The 24678-nt window shown below is 35.6% G+C and overlaps 1 protein-coding gene across 1 annotated transcript in view; it reads right to left on the reverse strand.

The window, feature by feature from the left end:
• The window catches only part of DPYD (dihydropyrimidine dehydrogenase), an 863978-nt gene that overhangs the window by 428268 nt on the left and 411032 nt on the right, over positions 1-24678 (reverse strand). The window contains 2 exon segments of the mRNA XM_030327163.1: positions 145-329; positions 23911-24121. Coding sequence (XP_030183023.1) covers positions 145-329; positions 23911-24121 — 396 coding nt within the window.

Raw genomic sequence — 24678 nt, forward strand, 5'->3', positions numbered from 1 at the left:
CCAACTTAATATACGTATATAACGTATTTCATATACGGTTATTATATGTCATATATAAATGCTATCATGAATGAGTAGCAAAAATAAATGAGGAAGTATGTATCCATTGGAAAAAAATGGCTGAAAGTGATGGCAAATGCCTACCTGTATATATTTGTGAATGTACCAAGAAGCCTGCTTTCCATCATTCACTGATTCCACTGTAGTGTTAGCCACACCAACAATATCACCACCTGCAAACACCCATGGTTCACTGGTTTGCATAGTTTCTGGATCTACTTCTGGGAGATTCCATCTGTTAAATTTTAGAGGGCTCAAGGCCTCTTTTACTGTAAGAAAAAAAAAAGTGAAAGATAAGAGGCAATGACTGATTTGTGCATCACATAACAATAATTCGAAAATTAAAAAATTATGACTTAATTATTGTTCTAGGGACTCAAACAACTGGTTTTAATGAACCATAAAAATGGAAAGTTAATGAAATATCTGAGTTAATAATATTTCAAGGCATACTGATTTAACCAATTCAAAGTATACATCACAGGTAGGTATTAAAGACTACATATTTGGGCAATACTTCAGCTCTGGTATTTATGTATAAGAAGTACAGATCCATGAAGAAGGAAAGTACAGCCTTTCACATGTTTGAATGTGCATATAATCCATTTAAATCCCTTTAAATGAATATAAAATGAATTTTCTAAAATTTTGTTTGTCTATACCATTATTTGCACAAATACGATATCACTCATAAGATTCTAAATTTGTTCCTGTGTGTCACAGATGTAAGTTATATTGGGAATTTGGGTGAATGGCCAGTCTCCTTTCACAACAAGAAATTTTATAAACAAAACAAAGCCTTCTACATTTTCACCAAATTATTCGCACCTAATGCTAAGCAATTTGATGGACCCACAATATCTACATAAGCCATCAATTTCTTTTTAAAAAATTTTTTTAATGATTTACTTATATTTAAGAGAGAGACAGAGCACGAGCAGGGAAGGGGCAGAGAGAGAGATGGAGACAGAATCTCCGTCAGTGCAGAGCCCAAAGTGGGGCTGGAACCCACCAACTATCAGATCATGACCTGAGCCGAAGTCGGATGCTTAACCGACTGAGCCACCCAGGTGCCCCTCAATTTCTTTTTATTTTATAGAAATCAACAAATGCAAACACTACCATTGGTTCCTTGTGGAAACTGCTCTATAAAAGAATTTTAAGTTATTTGCTGTGCTCCAGTAAATCTACATGTGTCATGGAAAAGGAAGACTTTGAGTTCCTTTAAGAAAAATATCTAAAGCGGGGCACCTGCGTGCCTCAGTCCGTGAAGCGTCCCACTTTGGCTCAGGTCATGATCTCACGATCCATGAGTTCGAGACCCATGTCTGGCTTTGTGCTGACAGCTCGGAGCCTGGAGCCTGCTTTGGATTCTGTGTCTCCCTCTCTCTCAGCCACTCCCCCGCTCATTGTCTGTCTCTTTCTGTCTCAAAAATAACATTAAAAACAAATAAAAAAAAAAGAAAAATGTAAAGGAATCTTTGAGTAGACACATAATCCAGATATTTGGAAGAGATCACAGAATGTAAGTTATAGAAAGGGTTTAACAAGAGAAGGGCATAAAGGTAGATAGCACCATATATAATGGAGCAAACTGAGCCAGTGTTTAGGATTAAATGTTCTCTTCCAGGTTTTCCTGTCATGGATTTTAAGTACAGCATCTCAAGACAGACTTGTGGAGCTAGTCTTTAATTCAAAAGAGAATATAACAACTTAAACTAAAGAGACTGTAAGATTTTGGAACACAAAAGTTAGTTGTTTAACAAATTAATGAGTTAGTTTAAAGGAAAATAAGCAAATGTTAAAAAAATGTTATTCTGATATCTAAAACCATTTCTTCTCAATAAAAATGGAAAAACAAGACACAAAAATAAACCTTTGTAGTTTTTCTACTTGAAAATATTAGAATTTTAGAAAACTATTGAGGAATTACTTTGTGTGTTCCCTACAAGACTGTAGGTTCCATGAGAATAGCAATGTGTCCATGCTATTGGGTACTGTACCACAAAGCCTAGTACAGTACTTGTAGCATAAGAGACACGCAATTCAGTAGATGAGTGAATGAATGAACAAATGAACGAGCAGCTGGATTAATGCTATTGTGCTCAGGTTTTTATTCAAAACCTAATACTGTTTATATCTCTGATGTGATTTCACCTTTCATCGAGAGTAAAATTAAATATTCATGTAATTATTTTCAATGCAGAATGGCATTTTGAGAAGATTTTTCTAATGTCTTTAAAGGTCACATGAAAAGACACCTTTATCATTTGTTCCCCACATCATAACAGATCATCACTACCATCTGTTGATAGTTATCTGAGTTGCAAAAAGTCAATGGTGAGTATGGCTTGTCAGTTCAACCTGTTGTAATAATGGTAACTGGAACATACCATCATTGAAGGGTTTATGTAATGGGAAATAGAGTAAAAAATAATTCTCCTGTATAAGAAATGACCTTATTTGTCCAAGACTTTGGTACAACTTTGCTCTATATAGAGAACTGAAATAAAGATTTTTTTTTTCAACGTTTATTTATTTTTGGGACAGAGAGAGACAAAGCATGAACGGGGAGAGGCAGAGAGAGAGGGAGACACAGAATCGGAAACAGGCTCCAGGCTCTGAGCCATCAGCCCAGAGCCCGACGCGGGGCTCGAACTCGCGGACCGCGAGATCGTGACCTGGCTGAAGTCGGACGCTTAACCGACTGCGCCACCCAGGCGCCCCGAAATAAAGATTTTTAAATGAGAAGGAATTCAAAATTATTTCACCAGGAGATCAAAGCCCTTTTATACATTTTTCTCATTTTTTTACAGAAGTATCCTTGAAGGTTAGCACAGATTTCACTCTAAGCTTGAGCAAGGTAGGGATTATGCCTTAGTTATCTTTGATTTCCCTTAGCAGCTATTAGAGTCAAAGACATATATGTGAAGTTATTGAAGCTTAAGCTTCAGGCTCTCTCACTTGCATAGTCCTTTTTTAAGGCCCTGTGCCTAAATTTGAATTTGTAATTTTTTTCTTTTAGATAAAAGAATCCTCAAATTATATAAGCTTCAGGCCTCATAAATGTTAAACTTACCATTAAATACAGTGCGTTATACACAATAGGTGCTGAATAAATGCTCATTGAATTAAACTGAAGTTCTTGATTAATGCATTTTATAATTTCTTATGACTTAAAAATGTAAATAGTATGATTTACTTTACTACTAGAGCTCTATCACTAACTCAGTCAATAAGTAGTTAGGAGATGTTACTGTAAGTTTAATAAGTAAATCTTGCATTTCTTAAAATATTAAGCACCAATACCATAAGCCACCTAGGATCATTTATTTGTGAATTCAAAAGCACAATTCTATTCATGGGTCTTCCATTATGTATGTATTATTTTATGTCCCTACACACTCATACATACTCATGTTTACTCTTGAAACATGCTATTTCCTCAATATTTGATTCATTTATACCTTGAAGACTTGGGCCTGAATATTAACTGTTTTAATTGTTTTATTATTTGTGATATCCAACTAACCTCACTAATAATCAAACAACTCTCTGATACTGTGTGCCAAAATAGAAAGGATTTTTCTTTTGTATTGAAAATTATTTCAGCCCACTTTTAAAACTACCTACTCAATTTTCCCCCTAATCTTTTTAGAGGTCTTCAAGTTTAGCATCTCCATAGTTTGATTTAAAAAATAAATAGAAAAAAAATGAGGTTAAGCAGTTGGTTGTGATGTTATTAAATATTACAGCAAAGCTTACATCAGTCAAAATAGAGATCATTTGTTTCCACTTTAATATCTCTTTTGACTTGTTGATACCTACAAAGGATATTTGGAAAAACAAAGCATGGACAAATTTATATGAATATAAAATTCTACAGTAGGTAAAAAAATGTTTTCTATCAATAGCACTAAGCAGCTAATGCAAGAATGAGTATTCATTACAACTTGAACATCAAATGATTAGGATCATTTCCCTGTTGGCACAGTGGACTCTATATTTAAGTAGATGATCTATATCTGTGTATGTATGTATATGTGTATTTCAGCATTTACAATAAAATAGAGGAAAGCAATGGAGGGAGGATAATCCATCAATTTATTGAAACTTTGACTCAGTTTATGGATCCAAATATACCTTTTATGACTTCAATGACTCTTTTGAGATATAGCAGTTATTTCTATTATTTAACCATATTTTGTAAGCTCCAAAGTATTCAATTTAGAACTGAAATCAAGGATTCAGTGAAAAAAATCCATGTGCATATTATGCATAATTTGTCAAAAAGAAGTTCTTTTGTTTAGCTGTTTCTTACGAGGAAGACTTTCATCCTCCTCATCATTGTAACTATCCTTCTATGAACTCCTCACACACAGCTCACTTACATCTCTGCTGATACATTTAAGTTGAAATACAATGAAAAATAAATCTCAGAAGCACATCTTCTGTTCTGCCTTTATCTAGCTTGGAAGGAGTGAAAGCATAAGTGGATGAAAAATGTATATTTACATTTGCAAACCAAATAACTACTTGCTATTTCCTATGAAGTGTTAAATGAATAATAGAAGGACTGTATTTTTTTTCTTCCTTGTTTATAAAATAACGGGAGTGAGGGGAGAGGGATTTTCTGTTATGATATGAGCACTTTTACCACAGATTTCCATGAGATTGCATCTTGATGGAGACTGCAGCATATGTCCCAATAGCTCCATAGTTGAACAGAAAAAAACTTGAAAAAGAACCCTAAAACATGCTTATTCACAGTCTATATTATTCTGCAAATGGGAGAGAAATGTGTTAAGTGATATGGTGCCTGGAATTTTATGCAGTCTTTAAAAAGAACGAAAACATCCTTAATTCATACCAAACATTCAAGATTTATGTTAATTTTCTGCTTTAATTACTACTATGTTCGAATGAGCTTATTTAAAAAACAAAGACACTCCGAGGTAGCTTTAAAACAAGAAATGGTTTTGAAATAGGAACTTTTAGTCAATTTAATGTTATGCATGAAATGATTTTTTTATATAGACTTAATTGTATTGTGACACACAAGTTCTTCAATAAGCCACAGCTTAAAATTGCAGAAACCGTCCCTCAGGGACACATCACTAGCAGATGCAGATTGCCAAGGTCAATTAAACTGATGTAGCTGTGCTGTCATATACGTAGAAGAGAAACCCACAAGCATATGACAAGTATATTTCTCAGTATTTATAAAAAGATGTCAAGAATGTTATATTTTAGTACATAAATAAAATTAATTCTGCATAAACAATAAAACAATACAACAGGAATCATAATGAAGAAGGATTATTAGTATTCTTTGAAGTGTTTGATATGCTATAAAACAATAGGGGGATAAAAAATTTCAACATTTATAATAAAATGATATTTTGAAAACATGGATGAATTCATCTATATGCTTGTTGTTTAATTTTGCATAACCTATCAGCCAATAGAACCAAAGCACATGAAACAAAAAGGCGAGCTGAGGCAATAATCTCAGTGATTCAGAGCTGAAAGCAAAATCTCACCAAGAGCAAATGAATTCTAATTACAGGGCCAGGATATCAGAGTTCTTTTTCAATAGAATAATCTGGGGTAAGGAAAGGGAAAGAACCAGAGAATGCCTTCCACTAAAAATATCAATTCCTGGGGCGCCTGGGTGCTCAATCGGTTGAGCATCCAACTTCAGCTCAGGTCATAAATCTCACAGTTCATGGGTTCGAGCCCCACATCAGGCTCTGTGCTGACAGCTCAGAGCTTAGAGCCTGCTTCAGATTCTGTGTCTCCCTCACTCTCTGCCCCTCCCATGCTCATGCTCTGTCTCTCTCTCTCTCTCAAAAATAACATTAAAAATTTTTTTAAATGTTTAAAAAATATTAACTCTGGATGGCATGAGCTTTTCTTCACATCTCCGTTCTGCCTCTAAGTATTTGAATCAATATGCAATCCATTCACAAACACAATGGAACTCACAGTGAAGATTCATCATTTTCCTTCTGTAAACCCCACAAAAGTTAACCTTTATTGTGCACGTTCCCATTCCTTCAGGACCTCAAATATCATCTCTTACTCTCCTTAGAATATTGTATTTCTCATATTTCTCCTCTCTTCTCAACTCCTATTTTGAAAAACTTTAGTTTTGGAATGGTTCTCTTTTCTCACTCTAACTTCTTCCTTTACCTAATTTTAGGGTAATTTATACTGACTGCCTTCTTTCTTCACCACCCAATTATTCCTTCCAGTCTGTCCCTTTAATAAAAACATGGTCTCCATGGTCCCTAAATTCTGTGACCTCAATCCTCCCTTCTGCCTTCCTGTAGCATCCAATACTTATATCACATTAATGTTAATCTCTTTCTTTGACTTGCAGAATGCTACAGTATTCAGGCTCTCCTTATCTTTAAACTTCCCTTCTTGGGGTCTGGCACCTCCTCATCTCCTCTTCCTCCTCCCAGTCATGTGCCTTTAACTTCATCTCTATGAAAATGACTTCAAACACAACCTTGAGCTCTTTTATTCTGGCACTTGTAGTTGCCTGTTAGAGATTCCAGTGTGGATGTTGTACTGTCCCTTCCAAATCATCACTTCTAAAACCCAGTTCACAAGCTTCTCCTGGGCCTTTCACCATCTCTTGATTGACATTAGTAAGTTTGCTGTTTCAAGTCTTTTACTCATTGTGACCGCTATTTCTTTCCTCTTCTCCTCAAACTTTTGATGGATGAAACTCTTTTTTCTTGTCCCTGCTGTCAGGAGAAGACCTTGTCTCATATTCATAAAGAACGCAGAGGTTATATATGGGAACTCCCTGGTCTTCCCATTGTCCACACTACAAACTTACTGAATCTGTATCCATTCTCTCCTCTCTCTTCCTTCTTGTTTATAACAATTACTAAACTCTCCTTATCAAAGGCCAAAGCCTGGCCAGTACCTCCACATGAGCCCTAGAATCTGATCCTCTCATCTTTCTTAGGTAACCTAGGATTTTCTCCCTAGATTGCATATTCTATTATCATCCACCCCCTCTGAATTGTTTCTTATAAGCATGTATCTACATGTACAGTATCTCCCATTTTAAAACCATTCCAGATCTGCATTTGCCTCCCAAAGCTTCACCAAAACTTTTCTCACTAAGATGATTAATTAGCTCTAGGTTGCCATATCCAATGACTCTTCTCAGTGATTACCTTGCTTCAGGAAAACTAGGGGTAAGGTGGGTGAGGCACCCAAAGAAAAAACTTAAGAAGATCTTTATGTTCAGAACCTTAGGCTCAAGTGCAGGTAGGTACCTCACTTGTCTCACCTTAATTGTGGCACTGCCTTTTCCATTTTGCAGCAGCATTTAACAGATGACCGCTTCTTCCTCATAAATGTCCCTTAGCTTGCCTTCAATGACACGACACTTTCTGATTTTCCACCTGCCTCTGTGATCACTCTTTAATCTCCACTTCTGCTTTTTCCTAGTCTCCTTTGTCAAAATACCTAGAAATAAATCCTAAAAATCTTAGCATAATCTTTGAATCTTCTCTCTTCAATAAACTCAACATCCAATCAGTTACCATGTTCTGGCAATTCATCTAAAAGCAACTCTCCTAGTTACTTCTTACATCTCATATCATCCTCACTTAATGAAGAATTATGAAAAACGATCAATATTTACTGGTCCCCTGTTTGAGGCAGGTATACTGTACAATTCTATATAATAATCTCATTTGGACCACAAAACAACTCTTTAAGGTACATATTACCATCTTAAATAGAGCCAAGGGGTGGCAGAGCTGGTATTCAAATCTAGTTATTTCTGACTCCAAAGCCCTCCTTGCCACTGACCTTTGGTGTGGGGGCAAGAAAAAGCCAGAAATGGTCCAAAAAGGGTCTCTTAAAGCTTCACAACTGGGAAGGAACTAAAATGAAGCAGAAGGGATTGGAAAAACCACAGCAAATTCTAATCTCGACTAGCTTTACAGATAAATAGCCTTTAGGTCAACTCTTCCAGTGGAAACTTTTCTTTTCCCTGTTTGGTAAATTAAACACAACCACTTTCTGTTAACCTAGTCACTATGTGACTTCATTTTAGTTATTCGCTTTGCCTCCACCACTCCTTGAGTTTAAGGACCATACCTGAGTCAGCTTCTTCCCCAGCATCTAGCACAAACTGGTACATAAAAGGAACTTGATGAATGCTTTTTGGTTGAAAAAATGTAATATCTGTCCATTCCATTTATTTGGCACTCATATTATCCTGTCTTGATTATTCTTCCTGTGTATCATACTTCCACAATTAGAGAAAGCTCATTGCGGGGAGGAAATCCAAATATTTTCCTTTTATTTAAAAAAAAAGCTTCTAAAAAAAAACTTCTATAGTGACAAACACACTGACTAGGAAAGATATGCACTTGGTTAATTTGATTGATTTAACTATTCCAATTTTCCTATTGTTATGGTTAAATAATGTTCAGTTATATATGCTTGTAGAATTCAGGCAGTGGGAAAATACAGATTTAATTCTCCTCCCTTCCATGCTTAGAACAAGTTTAAGCTCCCCAAGTGAAATACAAAAAAAAAAAAAGGAAAAGAAAAAAGAAAATGGATGTCAATACTAGCCTGTAGCAACTCCTTTTGTTTTACTTGTATTCTACAGGGAGTGCCATTCTCATTTCCTAAACTGACCAACTAATCAATTAAGAATTAAAATTGTCCAAGCACTTCACCTTGATTTGCTTATTTTCTCTGCAATAATTTCATCTATTTAAAACCCTAAACTCCTTGAAGATTTGATTTCATTTTAACTGGAAGAGATCTCCTCAAGGAGGTCAATGTCCTTGAAGGAAATATGGGGATTGTTTTCAAATTCTCTGTTGGATTCCCAAATGCTGTACTTTGATTTACTTATTTATATTCAATGATACCATCTACTTAAGACTACAAACTCCTGGAAGGAATAGATCATCCTTTAATCTGATTGGACCATAATCATCATAATTCTATGCACATTTGGGTGCTTAATACTTCTTGATAATTAGGAGACAGTGAAAACAGAAAGGCTACTGAAATATTCTATATACTTCTCAGTGAAAGAACCTTTTAAAATGCTGAATATCATCAAGTGATATAAATAATTAAAGAAAGGGATTAAGAAAAATGTTTAATATAAGTCCCTATTTGCTACATTTAAGGCATAAATAAAAACAAATAGAAAGCTAGTAGTAAATTATACTACGGTGAAAACAATATTATTAAAATATAAGTGAATACTGAAAAATATTTTAATTAACAAAATAAATCAAATGGAAAAGATTCCCTAAATAGAGCTTTAAAAGTAAGTCTATGTGTGTTTGACTGCCATGACTAATTATGTATCCATGTAATGTGTTCAATTTGGGCTTATTTAAATAGCAGAAATGCTCATTAGCTTCAGTATATCTGTGAAGCTTCAGTAAACAGTTTAATGGTTTTTATGTTTAACCAATTTCATAAGTTCCTGTAATTTTAGCTTTAGCAGCTCATTAATGTTATTTTTTGATATCCATCTTATGCCTGTTTTTTTCCCTGTCAATCGGCTGTAGGCATACTTCAATGCAAACTTAAAACATACAGTAGAATATATTTTAAATAATTTTAGTACATCAGTAAATGCATAATTCAAAAATACAGCTTCTTTATATAGAGCATGGGTTTATTACGATGCAGTTAAGAAATACTTTGGTATTGGCAAAGGTTATTGTGTTCATAATGATAATAATGACATGTATTGAGAATGCCTCCATGAACTCATGGTTGATTCTGATCTAGGCAACATACATATTGTCTCTTTGAATCCTCACAAAATAGATGTTATTTCAATTGTACAGTTGAGGAAACTGAGAGTGAGGTAAGTTACACAAGTCACACTCTTAGGATTTGAACCTAACTACAGATCACTTACAGATGTACCAACTGGAAAAGCCCAGAGGTCTTCAGGGGTATTTGGAGATATATACCTAGAATTCAGGAGAGAGTCCTGTACCTTGGGATAAGATATAGTCATAAGGATGGATAAAGTTCATCAAAAACATAAATCCAGGTAAGAGTCAACCAGTTATTTTTTACAGTGGCAGCAAGCACAACCTGAACTAAAGCCAGAGGGGGAATTATCAGCATCTCATGAGATTCAAGGTATTTCTGAGCCACGCAAACCAAGAAGAGATAATTTCAAGAAGTGTAAAATACAAGAGAAATGTAAGGTAGGTACCTAACTTGGTGATCTCAAGGTCAATGAGCAGTAAAAAGATGACATTTGCAGGTAAATGATGAGAGCGAAAGGCAGAAAAAAAGGGGTTAAGGACAAAGGATCTGACAAAGATGGCAAGGCAGTGCATACAGGATACCCTTTCCAGGAGTTTAATAATGACTGCATAGGAAAAAACTTAAGGCACTGGCTTGCATTCATTCATTCAATTAGCAATATTTATTGTCTACTATGTACTAAATCCTGCTGTAGGCACTAGAGTAAACTGTAGATAAGAGACCTGTCCTTGTGGGCTATACATTTCACTTGGCAGAAGATTCAAGAAACAGAAAGTAAACAAGTAAGTGAATTTTATGATAGTGAAAATGGTTATGAAGAGGATTACATTGAAGGGGGTGTTATAAGCTAAAGGAAGTGAAAGGGGGAGAGGTGCTTTAGATCTAGGGAGATGGAGGGTCACAGAGGGCTCTTTGATGAGATGACACCTGAGGGAAAATATTCTTAAGGGTAAGAATAAGCCAGCATGTGATGACCTCGAGGCAGATCACTGCAGGCCGAGGGAAGCACCACAGAGGCATTAAGGTGAGGTGAGGTTGATGCACTTGAAGAGTAGAGGGAAGTGGGAGAAAGAAAGGATACAAGGTAAAGTGGGGTGTGGAGGCGAAAGTAGGGACTTCATCAAGAAGGACTTTATAAGCTATGAGAAGAATTTTATTCTAAATAAAGTAGGAAGTGACTGGAGGGTTTGGAATAGAGGAATGACATGATATAATTTCTGTTTATAAGGGCTGATTCTGGTAGGGTTATATAGAAGCAAGAGAAAAAGCAAGATGACCAGTAAGGAGACTATCTTCTTCATGCAACTGAGAGTGTCCAGCATCTGACTGTTCCCTCAACAGAATGAAGATTTGCTGCCTTATATATGACACTGTACATAAATACCACTTCCATATGCTTCTGTTTTTACTGTGGATTTTCATTTTGAATAAAGCAGTCATCCATTGTATTCTGTTCATCCCAACATCCATCTATCTCTTCATTCATCCCTTTATTCAGTTAATCCTTGGGACTGTTCCAGGGGTACTTTGGATTAAAATGTATACCCTACAGTCCTATTGTCAATATAATTTAGACCAGATAAGATATACAGAGAGAAGTAGGGGGAAGAGCAGGAGCCAAAATGGACACACATATTTAAATCTTTCCTCTGTGTATGAGGAAAACATATTTAATAAGCATGTTCCCTTAGATTTCTAGTACCCACCAATTTTGGAATAAAATTCAGATACCTTAGCCTGACAGTGAAAACGTTTTGTGAATTAGCAATGATATGTTTTTCCACCTTTACAGTTTCTCACTGTGTACCTTATGATCTAGCCAAAGCAACTACTCCATCCACATATCTACCTGTTCACTGTGATGAAACGTGCTTTCCTGGTCTCTGCTCTCTCAAGTCCCACCTGTCTTCATCTCTACTACAAATGCCACTACTTCCATAAAACCTTTGATTCTTACAGCTGGAAGTCATCTCTCCGCCCAGAGTGTTACACTAACAGTTTATCTGCTTCTCCTTGCATCACTTTTGACCTAATGGCATTTTTATTTAGGTGAATTTTTCTCTGTCTATTGGACTGCAAGCTCCTATAGACAAGAACAATGTGTTCATTTTGTGTACCCAGGAGAACCTAACACAGAACCCTATACTTAGCAAATACAGAATGAAAGAATGGGAAATAAGATCCCACAGCATGTAGGAAGGCAGAATAAATAGGGTATCAAAATTATTGGGGTGCCTGGATGGCTTAGTTGGGTTAGTGTCCGAATCTTGATTTCAACTCAGGTCATGATCCTCACAGTTTGTGAGTCTGAGCCCCATGTCAGGCTCAGTGCTGGCAGTGCAGAGCCTGTTTGAGATTCTTTCTCACTCTCCCTCTCTCTCTGCCCCTCCCCTGTTCATGCACTCTCTCTCTCAAAATAAATAACCTTTTTTAAATTTAAAAAAAGGGTATCAAATTAAATTGAGGGTTTTTTTTCAATTCCACTATCAGTGTGGGGGGGGATATTTTCGATTCTAACATATGAGAATAATGCCATGATACTGGGGATGTAGAAGTTCATTTGGCAGCAGTGTGCAAATATGGGGGGAAATATTGGTCATATTAAGCCAAGTGAATTGTCAATACACTTTTCAGAGGACTTGGAAAATCACTGGGTATTTGTCAAGCATGTAGTGTATAATATGGCTAGGAAATAAAGGTTCTTTGCAAAAACTTAAAAGAGGGGCGCCTGGGTGGCGCAGTCGGTTAAGCGTCCGACTTCAGCTAGGTCACGATCTCGCGGTCCGTGAGTTCGAGCCCCGCGTCAGGCTCTGGGCTGATGGCTCGGAGCCTGGAGCCTGTTTCCGATTCTGTGTCTCCCTCTCTCTCTGCCCCTCCCGTTCATGCTCTGTCTCTCTCTGTCCCAAAATAAATAAAAGCGTTGAAAAAAAAATTAAAAAAAAAAAAAAGAAAAAACTTAAAGAGATTCATAATTACAAAATATAAGTATGGTTAGCATGAAAATAGGTTGGCACTGGATAGCATTAGTCCGTATAATGGCTGGGTGGACCTCTGAATGGATGTTAAAATTAATGCTGGCTTTTTCCTCCTGCAATGCCAGCACAGTTGGAAACACCTAATAAATTACATGTATATATTCCATTTGAATTAAGTAGTTTCCACATTTGGGAGATAGATATTAGATATGATTCAATGTAATTTTCCAATTTATACAATTAAAACTACATTTTCTCAGGTCAATGTCTCACCTAACTAAAGTCTACTTAAATAGGTTATACGTCATTTTTATATTGTGTTTTGAGCCAAGAACACAAATGCAAAGTAATTAACACAAAATAATCTCCAATACAAAATACTATTACTAAGAACATTAGTATAAAATAGCTCATGGCTTTATAATTTAACTAAACTTTACATCTTGGCTTTACATTGCATAGGAGCCTAGCATAGTTAATATTTCCTAAGCATATTAGGTTTCAGAATAAACTTTTAGTATACCATGGCTAACTAGTATTTAAGAGACAAATATAATATGCCATGTGGTCAGTAAAACTCCAGACATCTATTATATTCACTACATATTGAATAACACTGGCTATGTTTTATGATTTCTGTTCTCTGAAAACACATTAGTTATTTTTCCATTTTCTACCTTCTTTCTCCAGCCAAAGTTGTTTAATGTCACTGCTCTACCTCTTGAATGTAATCTTTGATTTGATGGAAAACTACTGATTTATCCACTGTCTCCATGTAAGAATGCATATGATAGCAACCACTAGTGAAACCTGGAAAATAAAGATAAGAAAGGCTCTGAACAGAGCTATTCACTGGGGAAACAAACCTATTCCTATGCAGTTAGTAGAGGTAAGTAAAATAATTACAGAAATATCATGGTGTACTTCAAATGGATGTCTAAGGCAGTTGTAAGTGATGTGATGTTGATTCCAAATCACTTTTAACACTGTTATCAGTCTGACCTCCTTCCTCATCACCTCCACCCTTTTAAAATAATTCCAAAGAAAAACTGTGCAAAGATTCCATTATTTTCATTGGTTATTTTGCAGAAATGTCAGTACTTCATCCCCACTTTCGGAAAAAAAAAACTGATAATTAGGGCAATTTTTAAGAAAACATGTACAGTTTTACTATTGGGCTCCTAAGAAAGCTTCTTGACCAAATATAATTGAAAGCAAGACAGTGTATAGGGAAGACTAAAAAGAATTCATTCTCATCATGGGGCCAAGCATTACAAAGGACATATTAATGTTTTATTACTCAGGCATTATAAAATGAAATGGTAGCATAAGGAACCAAACGCATTAGTAAAAGACCAAAGGTACAGAATAATGGAATAAAACTGTCTTGACACCATGTCTTCCTTAAGATATTTACCATATGAAAAGCAGCGGTAACTTATGTTGTCTTTTCCTCTTCATAATGTGATAAGTGAGAGTTTCTGGAATTTCAGAAGAAATACCACATATCCTCTTTTATCATACTTTTAAAGTGTTATCTAAACTATAGGCTATGACAGCTTTCATCTTCTAACTCAATCAATAAGCAGTACTGCTGTAGGTACTGAGCTATGATAATGAAAAGGCAAGATAAATCATATGTAATGATTCCCAATGTCTGCTTTCAATCATTCTTTCTTTTCTGAGTTCGAATCCCATTTCCAGTTGAATGAATGAGCAAATCCAAATACAACAAATCAACAATTTCCCTCAGATCTGTTCTATCTGCTGTATTCCCAAATGCTATCAGCATTATGAACATCTGATCGAACTACCACACTAGATACTCCACATTCAACCTTTTCATCAAACAGATGACCAAATCCTGACTCTTCTATTTCAGAAATAGTCATGATTCTGAATGCCCTTCTATAGTTCTACCTCTTTTACCTTAATCTGGGCCTTAATAAGTAGCCACTTAAACTAACAAAAATAGTCTTTTAATTGATTTCACTAATACTATTCTGTCTTGATCCAGGCACTCTTTTTTCAGTATTACTGCCCCTGTAAAGCAACATGCTTATTTCATACTTCTCATGCCTTCTTCCATGTGTTGAAATATTCATGATTATAACACTCATGGTGTCTCTCCGTATCTTACCAAGTCTTCAAAAAGCTGAAATTCGTAATTATTAATTCATGAATCTGGAGGAAGAAATTAGACATGCATAATCCCTTCTGTCATGCCTACAGCTTGGGAACTGACTATTTGGGCAAAGGTTCTCTCCCTTCTTTAATACTAACAATCCTACTGGGGCAGCTTCCCATTAGGGGACCTACATGTTGGATCATACCCATGACTGGGTAAATAAATTTGCCTAATTCAGGTGTTCAACACTAGAAAACACCTTGCCTTCTTATATGACCACCTCAGAGGTGATTTCATGGTTTCTAATTCCCAACTATTTGAAGAATATATAACTGGTACAAAATCCAAGCACTTATCAGAATTATATCATTAACAATAAAGACCTATCCCATATTTATTATTTTTTTTTTTAAATTTTTTTTTTTCAACGTTTATTTATTTTTGGGACAGAGAGAGACAGAGCATGAACGGGGGGAGGGGCAGAGAGAGAGGGAGACACAGAATCGGAAACAGGCTCCAGGCTCCGAGCCATCAGCCCAGAGCCCGACGCGGGGCTCGAACTCACGGACCGTGAGATCGTGACCTGGCTGAAGTCGGACGCTTAACCGACTGCGCACCCAGGCGCCCCCAAAGACCTATCCCATATTTAAACCTTCCATTTGTCACCTGGATGTATATAAGATAAAATCCAGAATCCCTAGATTGTCATATAACTCTCTTGATTCCAAATAAGTTTGTAGCCAAACTTCCTGCCATCTTATCCCTATACATGTCCCACCCTTATTTTACTATACATTACCTGCTCCAGCTAAACAGAATTTCCATCATTGTCTAGTCAAATGAAACCATTTGTCAGCTTAAACTTTTGTGTATGATATTCCCTCTAACAGAGAAACTCCTACTGAAGCTCCTAAAACCCAATCCAAATGCAATCTCAAAATTAGCACATCATTTGCAATGTATGTATTTACATGTCCATTTCTCCCATTAGCATATGAATGCCTGAAGGGCAAAGACATTCTTTTACTCTTATTTGTATTCCTAGCACCAGGACAGTAGATATAAATAGTTGGATGTTAAGAAACATTTGCTACATGATGAATAATGAGAGAATGAATGGCAAAATCATAAAATAAAAGTTCAATTTTAGAAAGAAAAATGGAAAATTCAGACCTTCATTTATAAAGAGGAGAACATGCATGAAATAAGTAGGCTGATGACAATTTTCTAAAGACATGGATTTTTTTTATATATAGCTTTTTTGTAACATTTATTTATTTTTGAGAGAGAGACAGAGCATGAACAGGGGAGGGTCAGAGAGAGAGAGGGACACACAGAATCTGAAACAGGCTCCAGGCTCTGAGCTGTCAGCACAGAGCCCGACACAGGGCTTGAACTCACCAACCACGAGATCATGACCTGAAGCCGAAGTCAGACGCTTAACCGACTGAGCACCCAGGCGCCCCTATATGTAGCTTTTTTAAGATGACGGTAAAGTGCTTAATCTAAGGTGGTGTGGTGTTGAGCAAGTTGTATAATCTCCCTGTGGCTCCCTCCTTTCCACCCCCATTCCACCTGGAAACTCCCACATACACCTCAAAGTTCAATTTACAACCCACTTCCTCTAGGAAGCTTCCCTGAACCCTTAGATTATTTCCTGTGCTTCTCTTGCAGTGCATTTTATCATAATTGTGAGTCTCCCTGTTAAACTGCATTCCTGGAGACAAGGTTTGGCACTGGCCTTTTCACCACTTCATCCTTAGAACTTAAGCTCAGTGCCTGGAATAGCAGGCAATCAGAGGTTATTAGTTAAACAAATAAGCCTGTGAAATGAGGGGACTGCAATATTTAAGTCCCTTACAGCACATTTGGAAATAAAAACAAAAGTCCCATGCAAGTTATTATACAATAACATACCCAGTAAATTACACTGGATGACAACTTGGTTTTCAATTCTATCTCATCCATTTTCAGTTATAGTAATCATTAGTAGGCCCCTTCCTCTAACATTTGGTATATTTATAGTTCAGTCACTTTGTCATTTACTCTCCCGAGCAGTGCCTTGCAGCATTATGCTGAGTCAGGTTATTGGCACCATTCATCCCTTCTCTTTTTTCCAAAAACATAGTATTTTCTTTAAGTTTATTTATTTATTTTCAGAGAGAGAGAGGAGAGAGATGAGAGCATGCACACACATGAGCGGGGGAGGGGGAGAGAGAGAGAGAGGAAGAATCCCAAGCAGGCCCTTTAAAGTCAGCTCAGCAAGGAGCCCTAAGCAGGCTTGATCTCATGAACTGTGGGATCATGACCTGAATTGAAATCAAGAGTTGGATGCTTAACTGACTGAGCCACCCAGGTGCCATGAGGTGTTTATTCTTTATTTTTTTTTATTTTTTTAATGTTTATTTATTATTGAGAGACAGAGAGACACAGAGCGTGAGCAGGGGAGGGGTAGAGAGAGGGGAAGACACAGAATCCGAAGGCAGGCTCCAGGCTCTGAGCTGTCAGCACAGAGCCCAACGCAAGGTTTGAACTCACAGACTGTGAGATCATGACCTGTGCCGAAGTCGGTTGCTCAACCAACTGAGCCACCCAGGCGCCCCATATTCTTAATTATATCATCCCATAACTTTCAAACATTTAAAAACTCAAACAGTATCCTCAAAATACTTCTCTCTTTCCTTCTTAAAACTAACAGTGATGGGGGCACCTGGGTGCCTACCTGGAGTAAACGTTCAACTCTTGATTTTAGCTCAGGTCATGGTCTCACAGTTGGGAGCTGGGCCTGGGCATTAGGCTCTGTGCTGAAAGTGTGGAGCCTGCTTGGGATTCTCTCTCCCTCTCTCTCAGGTCTCCCCACTTGTGTGTGTGCATGCATGCGTGCGTTTGCTCTCTCTCTCAAAATAAATAAATAAACATTTTTGTAAAAAGTAACTGATCAAAAACTGGCCCAATTTCACCATTTTTAAGAGGAAAAAGTTACTAAAATTCCTTTGCTTTTTAAATACTTGATTTGCAGAAACTCAAAGTGGAGATTTCTAACTGCTAAATATTAGTTGAGAGAAAATTTCAATCCTTTTGATTATATGAAAAACATCAGAATTGATAATAAAACATTTTTAAAATGTATGATACAGTTACAAACCATATAATATTTTTTCTGCAAAAAACTAACTAAATATAGGAAACATTTCACATTTAAAAAATCATAAATGTAAGAGCATGTGCTTTACTTATTTACAAAGACATGTTCACAGAACCTGCAAAGTTCCAGATGAAGTCCTGATTTTCAAATGCTTTTATTTCTATACAACATTCATATTATCACAAGGGTGTAATATAACTCAACTTACTTATTAAACTATGTTTTGTTTCATAAGGATAGTAGCATCTAAACATAAGAGATAGTAGCATCTAAAACTTAAGTAAGAGATGCTTACTATGGGCCAGACATATATTGAAGTGCCTTACATATTTTATTAATTTATTCTTAAAATAACTCAAGATGGTAGATGCTATAATCACTCCACTTAAAAGATCAGGACCGTGAAGTACAAAGAGACTAAAGGAGCCAGGTTTCCAGCTGGGCAGCCTGGCTCCAGAACCCCTGCTCGAAGCTGCTATACCAGACAGACTCTAATTAGTGTAATATTATTGGATTATAAAGAATGCAACAATTTATGCCAAAATAGGGGGAAAATTAATAGCAATAGAAAAAAGAAGTATTTTTTTTAATATTTTCTAAAAAGAAAAGCAAATAAATGAAACTGGACCCATAGCAGGAAAAAATAGGTATAATAAAATTAATATCCTAGCACGAATCAAGTCAAATCAAATTTGCAATGATATATTATTATCCATCTAGTATAGGCACATTAATGTGTAGACTGCTATTGGAACTACAACTTACTATAAAGGTACAATCTTTGTGCTTTTGGGATTTACAATCTAATTGGAAGGCAAATTACAGTATGTTCTGGAAGATTCAAAGCACATGGCTCTTTTTAAAGTCAACATTTCTCAAAGAATGGGGAGGATGGCTGTGGCGCAGTGTATAGAAGAGGCACAGAGGTCATGGCATGGGCTAGAGTGCCTCCTTCAGTCGTCTGGAAGCATATTCAAAGACACATAAAATTATGTCATCTGGATCTGCTGGGAATATGTGAGGACAGGGCCAACTGTTACTACCTCTATCAGAAAAATAAGCTGTGAGGTTGGTAGAAATGGTAACAATTCTCATCAATTCCAAATTAACAGAAAAGATATGCACACTTTTCACAACTGACAATGTGATTCTAAACAGAAAGGGAAGGGAGGATAAACTTAAAATAAGCAAGGAGTCTCTTAAACCTGAGACTGTCCAATAAACAAAATATTAGAATATTCAATTCAATAAACATTGACTTGGTGTTTAGCAGAAGAGGAGACATATTGTTTAAAATAATAAATATTTTAAATTTCCAGTGAAGGGCAATGCTTGTGGACTAGAAATGCCAGTAGAGGCAGCTTGTGCTTAATTTACTGAAAGCCTTTAAAATCAGTCTCGAACAATAAAATCCCAATTTAAAGTGATTTGGATTCTTACCTACTTTAGAGGGAATGGATGAGAATTTTTTTAAAGGCGCAAGCACTTGTAGTTTCTCACAGAAAGATACCAAATAAGGCTAAGACTTTATTATCTCCATCAAATTAGAAATCAAACACCACCACTGCCTTTAGAATTTGGGACAGTACCTAATGAAGGATTCAATTAAATTTTGCTCTTAATAAGCACACATATATATATTCCATGCACATAGATGTGGAATATGTAGTCTTTGTTCCTATTTTCCACTCACTGCTACAACTCAAAAATGAAATAGAAATAAAGAATTAGAGAAAATAATGATTATCACTATAAATATTATAGCCTTGGTAGTAATTAAGTAATTAGCAACTAGAATCCAAGGATATTACCCAAATTTGTTTTATATATTTGATATTCTTATCTTTTCTATAAGCTGCTGAGGCATTCGCCATTTTTATAACAAGAAATATTTATCACAGATATATTAAGTGCTTAATACTAAAGTTATTTATATTCTTTGTGCAACATACAAATTAAAGGACTGTAGAAGTAATGCAGTACATGAGAGAAAAATGAGATTAAAAACTTAATTTCCCAATTTAGGTTACCTTTATAAATACATGTATTGATATAACTAAGAGCTACAGGTGTTTTCATTTAAACAATTATAATCAGAGAGTGCTGAAAATATGTTATCACCATCCTTTATATGTACTCTGTCAAGTTTATTTCCTTCCTTGAATTGTTCCAAATATGTTTATATAATGTATTCACCAAGGACTTTTTGAATTACCACTATGGAATCCACCTGTGCTAAGATACTGGGAGGTATAACTCTATAGGAAAGAGTGGGAAATAAAGCTATATACATAGTATATATAAAGCCATTTCATGAAGTTCTCAAGTGCTAAGGAATAGGACCTTCATCCTATAGTACAGAATAACATTGGTGAATTTAATGAAAAGAAAAACTGGAGTTAGATATTTGAATCTGGGATAACATTTTGAACTTTAGTAATAGGTGAACTACAGTACCATTTAAACAAACAGCAAAGTTGAGAAGCGACATGCTTTAGGGAACCTCATGAGATGATCCTTCCTTACTTTGTGTGTCTCTCTCTAAATGTATCTTCACTTGGTAAAATAATTATTTGTTTAAAGGTCTCCCTCCAGCCCCAGTTTGTGAGGTTTTTAAGTAGAAGGATACTTCATTTATCTTTGCACTCTCCAAACTACATCTTGGTACCTGGCATTCATTAGACACTAAATGTTTGTTACATGCATGGGCATATAATAAAGGATGAAATGTCTTCTACGGCATGGAATGGAGAAAGAGATTTGGGATCCAGTCACACAGAAGTGCAGTAGTGTCTACTGTAAGTCTAGCCTCAACCTGCACATAGAAATTGTTTAAGTATTTCTTACAGGAAGGAATGTGTGTATGAATAAATAAATGAATTAATGATACAATCAGTTCAATGAAGGAATAAATACATTAAGAAAAATGGATAAAGTCTGAACTTTGGAAAAGTACTAAAAAGTAATAAGCTAGAGAAAGAAAAGCACTCAATGATAGGCTCAGAAGAGGAATAGTTAAAGAAGAAAAAAACACAAGAAAATGGGGTGTCCATAAACAATAATAATGTGCTACATTTCTACAGCACTTTCACATTATTTTAATTCTGATAACAGTCCAGAAAGATAGGGGGATAAGGTTTTATTATGCTTGTCTTTTTAATAGAGGAAGAAACTGAAGCCCAGAAAGGTTAGGTGACTTAGAGGATTTCAAATAGAAAGAAATATTTAACATTGTCAAATGCAGAAAATAGGATGATAATGCAGAAAAAATGTCATAGATTTGGCATGTAGTCCATTGAAGCCTGTGCAAAGTGAAGTGAAGTTGGGAAGGAAGGAAGAAGAGGGGTGGGAAGGCAGGTCAATGTTTTAAGTGTTAGAAATAAATATACTAAATCACATAGTATCACATATGTGATAATCACAAAAATGTCACACATAAATCATCACATAGGTATGAGAATGGAACAAGATTTAGGGTAGAAGAGGGAGACATGAATAGCTTATTTTTTTACCTAAGATTTCTTAAATAATGAAAGTAAATTCCTCACTGTCCACAAATAACTCAAAGGATATTTCACTTAACACATGACTTTACTTACCTTGAATTCTCATTTTCCTAATATTTCCCTGTTCACTGAGATCTCAAAAAGAAAAAAAAAGTCTTATCATCTTGGGTAAGATCTTGGTAAATTTTTTTATATTTTTCTTGGTAAAATTCTGACAATTACTGATGCCCTTTCCCCCTGTCTTTAATGTTTTCCATTCAAAAAAAACAGTTCTGAAACATTTGATGGGAAGAGAGGCTATGAATGCTATCTAACCTTCTAGCTCTTCCAGCTTCCCTCTCACTTGGAAAGTAGCTTCTTATTCACGTAAACATTGAAAGGCCCTGAAAGCACAGGTAATTCTATTTAAGGATTAATTTATTTCTATTTATTTCATGTCAGGAGAAGGGAGGGGGCAGAAAGGAAAGCGAAAGACCATTTTTTTCCTTGATTTCTCTAACGTATATGGGTAGTATATGTGAAATACGGGAAGAAACATACAAGTAAATTCTGGAATAAAATACATAAATAAATTAATACATAAATAAATTCTGGAATGGTTTTGCAAATAAAAATCACTAGACTCAACTTTCTTACACTTCATATTTTAAATACTAAATTAAGGGGCACCTGGGTGGCTCAGTCAATTAAGCGTCCGACTTTGGCTAAGGTCATCGTCTTGTGGTTCATGGATTCAAGCCCCGCATTAGGCTCTGTGCTGACAGCTCAGAGCCTGGAGCCTGCTTCGGATTCTGTGTCTCCCTCTCTCTCTGCCCCTACCCAACTCACATTCTGTCTCTCTGTCTCTGTCTCTCTCAAAAATAAATAAACATTAAAAAAATTAAATACTAAATTAAGCAAAAGCTATTTTCTATGATCTTGTGAGTCATATCTACTTATGTTTGTTTAGGAAAAAATACATTTTTCTTAATGTTAGTTAGAGATGTCAGTTGTGAAACATAAATTTAGATGGGTAAGATAAATTAGTTTTTGATAAGTGAATCATCAACAGAATTGCTAGTTAAGTATGACTCAACTTTTTACTCAGTTTTTGGTGATGTGCCGAGTAGTAAGAACAGTATGATTTTTTAGATGATAGAATATAATTTATGCGTTTTTCTTTTTTCTCTTTTCCTGAACGCAGTTAATGATAAACAAACCACACTATGACTGTGTCTACATATCACATAAACATCTAGATGAAAAGTGACAAATTCGGGCCATCATCCAGCTATTTGAAAACATTTATCTTGATGACATTAAACATCTGGATGTTTCCAAATACCAAGATGTTTGATGTCCTGCAGATAAAATATCCTGATGACTGGTTGAATTTTTACTTATCTGCTGCATAAAAATGCACATTTGCTTGCATATATCTCTTCCTATTTCAGACACAAAATGTAATTTTAGCATGGATATAGTAGGGAGTCATAGGATCTGTCAGGTTTAGATTTTTTTTGCTGTTATTGTTACTCATAATGAATGTCTGTCTTAGAAAAACATCTTTTATTTTACTTTCAGTAAATAAAAGAGTTAATCATTTAAACAGTGTGTATTAAAAGGTAAAGAATTTGCAAAATAAAGGAACATAGGTACCTATGCTTTCATCTACAATAAGCCCCCAAAACACTGGGTTTGGGGGAAATATAACACAAAATACTCTTAATTGATTAACTTATTACTCACTTGGAATATTATATAAGACATTTCCCTTTCTTATCTTTCTGTTAAAAGCATTTTTTTCTTCCTTAGCATGTCCATTTATGCCATCCAGATGAAGTGACAGGAATTCAAACTTTCTAATTTGATAATTTTGACGTTTCTCGCGATGGCTTGGCATGAGGACAGTAGTACACATGAATTCCATTTTTGCCTATTCATTAGGTCTTAATTTGTCTGAATCATTGAAGATTGGCTGTTACAACTTCTCTGTCACATTTTCTTACTCTAGGTCTAATTGAAGAAAAGCCATTCTTACAGAGGAAACAGGCAAACGTTTATTACAAAACGGACTATGTATTTTGATTATCAGCTTAAAAGAAAGATTAATGTTATTTTCAATCCCCACCACTTTAAAAATAATTCTGTATAAGCATTAAATGCCATTTCTAAGCCTTTTAAATCAAGATTGCTTGGATTTCATACCAGAAGAAAATGAATGTTAAAGTGGAAAACAATTCCCTGAAAGGTGGAAACTCTTATGGCACTGAAATAACAGACAATTGCATAATGCATTTCAGCTCCCGAGAACTCTACCTGTAGGATCACTCAGAACTGAACCAAAGGCACTGATGACCACATCGGCTCTCAGATGGACTAGCTCATCTTCATGTTCATTCCAGTTTCCCATTTCATCTTGCTCTGTCCGAACAAACTGCATAGCAACAATTCTCCCTCCTTTTACTATAACCTTCCGTGGGGACAGGAAAGGCAAAAATTCACACCTTTTTTCCTTAGCAAGCTCCACCTAAAACAAAACAGAACAGAGGAGAAGTTGACAATGTTTCTTCTCCATTTAATACTTGGTTTTAAATTCAACTATACATGCTACAGCTTCCGATGCTTAAATCAACATAAAGCTTTTTCTTTCACCAAAGCTGATGTTCAGTTATCAGCTATTTACATTTTTCAAATCACTGACTCAAGGGAGTCTTAAATAGACTGGAGTTGTCATGTGGAAGTTTACAGAGAATGGCATCACAAGATATTTCTCAAGTTTTAGGGACACCATACCCTATGGTTGGTGGCATATAAAGTTTTTGCCTGTAGCAAAAGTCTGGTTTTCCATATGCTTTCATTTATGTAGGCTTAACTTCTCTTTTCAATCACGCCACATATGAAATTAAATACTTCTGATTACCAGGTTGCATATATCTAAACTGGAAAAAAGTCAATCAAGTGGGTGAGCCAATCTCTGCAAGTGCATGATTTAAATGGTAGGTAGAGGAAAGAAGACTGAGAAACTGTGGGATCAAGAAACAAATAACATTTAATCTTACTTTTGTAAAAATGCAAATGAAAAAT

The sequence above is a fragment of the Lynx canadensis genome, chromosome C1 (genome assembly GCF_007474595.2).
Source record: "Lynx canadensis isolate LIC74 chromosome C1, mLynCan4.pri.v2, whole genome shotgun sequence".
NCBI lineage: Eukaryota > Metazoa > Chordata > Mammalia > Carnivora > Felidae > Lynx > Lynx canadensis.